Source organism: Coffea eugenioides, chromosome 8, assembly GCF_003713205.1.
Source record: "Coffea eugenioides isolate CCC68of chromosome 8, Ceug_1.0, whole genome shotgun sequence".
NCBI classification, from domain to species: domain Eukaryota; kingdom Viridiplantae; phylum Streptophyta; class Magnoliopsida; order Gentianales; family Rubiaceae; genus Coffea; species Coffea eugenioides.
In genome coordinates this window covers 4,186,757-4,191,849 of record NC_040042.1, presented here as the reverse complement: position 1 = coordinate 4,191,849, position 5,093 = coordinate 4,186,757, and the positions used below count along the sequence as shown (strand labels likewise).

Below are 5,093 nucleotides of genomic sequence, written 5' to 3'. Positions count from 1 at the left end.
TTAGCAATCTGCTGAACCACATCAGGTTGCTGTTCTAGTCAGTTACTTGATTGTCCTCTGGTCATCTCAACTATGTGGCTTTGTACAAGAAAAAAAACTGGTGCAAAGTCTCTGGCATAATTAGAGATAATTAATCGGACGTAAAATTCATATTTGATGTCAAATTTGGATGCAAATATCATGTGGGTTGTGCTGCTTTTTCCATTTTTTCTGGTGAGTCTGAGGAAATATCTTCTTGGAGGGGAAACCCTTGGGTAAGTCATGTAGTTTACAAGTAGATTTAATTGTAGTCATATTAATGTTCTAATTTTTTGAACTTTGCTTGAATTCGTTTTATGGTGAATTCATGAATGTAAAGTGAGACCCTCTACTGTAGTATATTTTTTAATTGCATGTTTCAAGGAGGACAGGGGAGTATAAGAAATTATTGTTGTTTCACATTCTACTATATACATTATATTATTATTGTAGGTTTGTCAAAATATCACAGTTGCTTGTCTTCTACAAGAAATTATTGTATATCACATTATTCTACCGTATTTGTAGTGGTCTAAATTATCTCATATTTCTCAATTGTTTGAAAATCGATGTGCCTATGTTGGTTGGCAGGGAGTTTTAGCCCAGTTACAGGGGAGATTCTGTCAAAATTTTTTTAAAATTTTTTTGGGTGTTTTTGGTTAGTGATTGCCTTAAGAATATAATAAGACAAATTGGCTACAATATGGACTCGAAAGGGGGGGGTGCTTGGAAACGTTAAATAAAACAAGATAAGCATGTATTTAATAAACTTATATTCAATTTAATTAGGAATTCTTGAATAACATTTTGGCATGATGCGTAATAATGTATAGGGGGTTAGAGGGAATATTAACTAAAAATATTAACTAAAAATATGTATACAAGACAAGCATGTATCACATTTGCTTGTACTACTAAAATATTAACTAAAATATTTGTACCATAGTCTTGTGCTACTAATTCTAATTTATTTTTCCAGTTGCAGAGAATGGACACTCGCTTGGCACGTATAGATGATCATTTAGGCATTACTCCACCTCAGGGTGGAGCTGCAGATGAAGATGATGATTGAAGCTGCACCATTAGGATCACTATATTATTTGTACATGGATTTGCTTGCATTTTGTTTTTAATCTATGGAATGTTGGATGTTTAACTTGATTTTACTTTTTCTGTTTTTTAATTTACTAAAGACTTGTGCTTTTGCAGTGGTTTGTGATTATTGGCTGACAAGTTGTTGGAAATATTGCTTGGATTAAATGTTGTCTGTTTTGGGTTTGCTGGCAGGGAGTTTAGTCCACTTTTAAGGGGAGATTCTGTCAAAAATTTTCCAAAAAAAATTTATATATATATTTAATCATAATAAATTACAATAAACAAATAAAATTTTTTTCAAATATCCTAGTGAAATAAATATATGTGGTTTGGGAATATTTTTTCTCATTTAATTTGAAAATGATTATTATGTGATTATAATTTTTGCATTTATAGGAAAGTATATCTTTTAATCTATAAGATAAATAATCACATAATAATCATTTGATAAATAATCATTTCGCAAATGCGAGGACCTCAATCTGAGCACAAAGCCAAAGCTTGTTTCCAACCGCATAAAGAACTATACATGTATAGTTATTTCTTTACAAAATTATTTAATAATAAAATTAGGTGTTTTCAACTGTATGATTATCAAATCTTTTAATCTATAAGAAATATAACTTTTTGGTTATTTATATACAAATAATTACTAGTACATAAAATTTTGTACTGAGACCTCACATTTGTTAACTTCTAACTCGTGTGAGTTTTAAAATAAAAAGGATTTATTCCTCTATGATAAATTTCAATGCAAAAATAAAAATGATTGTGTGCTCCTAATTAAAAAAAAATTTGAATATAATTTTTTAGGAATTCGCTTTTATCGGATGTGAGATACAACAAAGCCGAAAGCATACTAGTTCGGTTAAGATTTATTGCCCCAAATTATTATCAAGTATTGATGGCAATATTATGGGATCTTTTTTTTTTCCCAATTTTGATGAATTTACAGCCTTAGGTAGTAAAATTTGTAGAGATTTTCATTGCAAATTGTAAATCATTTTATAATTTGCAGTGAAATCATAAAGCAAGGGAAGGCCTGCATTGGAACTGAAGCAAAAAGAAAAATCATGGCAAAATCTAGATTCATGTTCTTGAAAATAATTTGAAGATGGTAAATAGTGAATTTTGGCTCCAGTTTCATCACTGGCATGATGAAACACGCACGGCTTCTAACTTATGTCAATTGTTTGAGCAGCCTTTTTATGTAAAATTGCAGCTTGCTCACGCTCATTGGACCAGGGGCTTCTTTCGTCACAATGCTCGCTAAATGCGAGCTGAGTTGCCTGGGCGAGAACCTCGCATTTGTTAAATGCGAGGTAAATGTGAGGTCTGTTTTTCTTTTTCTTTTTTTTTTTGATTTGAATGCGAGGAAAATTCAGGGAGACCTCGCATTCAGCAAATGCGAAGACCCCTGGACGGAATCCCAGACAAAAAATGCCCCCTTTGTAGAATTTTTTTAAAAATCATTATAATTTTAGAAATTTCTCTAAGTTTCCTAGGATGAAAGTATTTAACCACTGAAAAGAAAATTGTCCTCTAATAATATTTGGATATCTGAATCTGCTACAGACCACTGCATGATGAAGCTCCATTAGAGTGAAGTTGAAGGGATTCATGGCCTTGTTTGGCAGACAAGTTTTTTTGTCAAGTTTGTCTGCTACAAGTTTTTTAAAAACTTTAATTACAATAAACTCAAAAAAATTTTCAAAAATTTTAAATTATAAACTTCAAAATATTAAAAGAAAAACACAATTCAAAAATTTTTTTAAAAACTTCTACAGTAAACTACAGTAAAATTTTAGACAAACACCCAAAAAACTCACTTGGCAACCAGGGGCATTATCCTGAATGTAATATTATTTGGTGCTATCCACAATTCTCCAACACCAACAGTTAAGGACCACAGACATAGAACAAATATTAGGAGATACAAAAATCTCATGACAAGATTTTTGGCTAAGACTTGATTACTATTTCTTCCAACAAGAGATTTAACTGTCTGTCCGTCACCAGGGTCCAGGACATTCTTTCAAGTGGGAAATAAATCAAGTTTGTTTATTCACCGACGCATCATGTACATTATGATGTCATACGCTTCAAAGATTAATTAGAAATGCTATACCTATCACCTACGTTTGTCAATGTTGTCATTGGTGAGTGGAATGGAAAAAATATGGACTTCGTCAAGAGTTTAGACTAACTCGTACAGGATAGCAAACGTTAGGACTGGAATTTTCTTTTGTTTCAGAAATCCATCAAAAACCTGTGTACCAATCTTAATCTTCTAAGCTCTATGGGAGACAGCACAAATTGAGAGTGATGGTAAACTTAGATGTGTATTTGCGCAAATTGTAAAATCACTTCGTGGGGACGTGGCGTAAATTAAATTTTGTTTATGCATGTGATTTCAACCACTCCCTTTTCCGACACTTTTAAACTTAACTCCTACTTCATTTGAGTATCATCCCTATAAATAGCTGCCGTTTCTTGGATTCAGTACACTCACAAGTCAGAAACATTCTAAACATCATGGCTACTCACAAAGTTCTCAGTTTTGTCTTCTTTGTTTTATTGGGCATAACAATATGTTGTGAATGCAGGTCACTCCTCACTTTTGGAGGAGGAGGCTACAACGAAGGTTCGGGTGGTGTTACAGGAGGGGGTGGCTTTGGCCATGGTATTGGTGGTGGTTATGGAGCTGGTTATGGCCACGGTGGCGGTGAAGGCGCCGGGGGTGGTTACGGTGGAGGAGGCTATGGCCACGGTGGAGGTGCAGGAGCCGGAGGTGGTTATGGTGGAGGAGGCTATGGAAAGGGTGGCGGTGCAGGAGCTGGGGGTGGTTACGGTGGGGGAGGTGAGGGAGGAGGTGGCTATGGAAAGGGAGGTGGTGCTGGAGGTGGAGGTGGTTATGGAAAGGGTGGCGGTGCAGGAGCAGGGGGTGGTTATGGTGGAGGAGGTGAAGGTGGAGGAGGCTATGGAAAGGGAGGTGGTGCTGGAGGTGGAGGTGGTTATGGAAAGGGTGGCGGTGCAGGAGCAGGAGGTGGTTATGGTGGAGGAGGCTATGGAAAGGGTGGCGGTGCTGGAGCTGGAGGAGGTGAAGGTGGAGGAGGCTATGGAAAGGGTGGCGGTGCTGGAGCCGGAGGTGGTGAAGGTGGAGGCTATGGGAAGGGTGGCGGTGCTGGAGCCGGAGGTGGTTACGGTGGAGGAGGTGAGGGTGGTGGAGGCTATGGGAAGGGGGGTGGTGTAGGTGGTGGAGGTGGATATGGTGGTGGAGCCGGTGGTGGTACTGGTGGAGGTTATGGTGGAGGTGAAGGAGGTGGTAAGGGAGGCGGTTATGGAGCTGGTGGTGGATATGGAGCTGGAGGTGGACATGGAGGAGGTTATGGAGGAGGAGGACCTAGTGGAGGTGGATATGGCAGTGGTGGAGGAGCAGGTGGTGGATACGGAGGTGGTTATGGAGGTGGAGCTGGTGGTGGCTATGGAGGTGGTGCTGGTGGTGGTTCAGGCTATGGTGGTGGACATGCACCTTGAGAACCAATGTGCATTTTATATCTACGTTTTGTTAGGGTGCTTCCCAACAATAAGTATTATCAAAGCATCTGTTTTCATTTGCCAGTTTAATTCAGAATTTCATGGATTTCAGCTCCGAAGAGTTTTAAGTGTTTTGGTATTCAGCTGTTCCCTTGGCTGCTGAATGTAACCGCACTTCATTTTAAATATGTATCCCTTGTTTATTTCCAAAAAATAACAATAATAAAAATAAGTACCCCTTGTTTAATCTAGTACATCTTCTCTCTTATGTTTGCTGATTAATTACCCCTTGTATAACTCAAAAAGTTCGATATATATATATATATATATATATATATATATATAGACATTTCACTTTCATGAAGCATGGCAAATAAACATATATGTAATACAACATGGTGAATGTGTGTTAAAGATTGTCGATACAGTGACAAATGACAAGG

The 5,093-nt window shown here is 37.2% G+C and overlaps 1 protein-coding gene across 1 annotated transcript; it reads left to right on the top strand.

Moving 5' to 3' along the window:
• The first annotated feature begins 3,635 nt into the window (after positions 1–3,635).
• LOC113781626 (glycine-rich cell wall structural protein 1.8-like) lies at positions 3,636–4,885 on the top strand. The gene is made up of 2 exons (XM_027327586.1): positions 3,636–4,203; positions 4,333–4,885. The coding sequence occupies exons 1-2, from the start codon at positions 3,649–3,651 to the stop codon at positions 4,648–4,650; spliced, it is 873 nt and encodes a 290-aa protein (XP_027183387.1). The 5' UTR covers positions 3,636–3,648; the 3' UTR covers positions 4,651–4,885.
• The last annotated feature ends 208 nt before the right edge of the window (positions 4,886–5,093 follow it).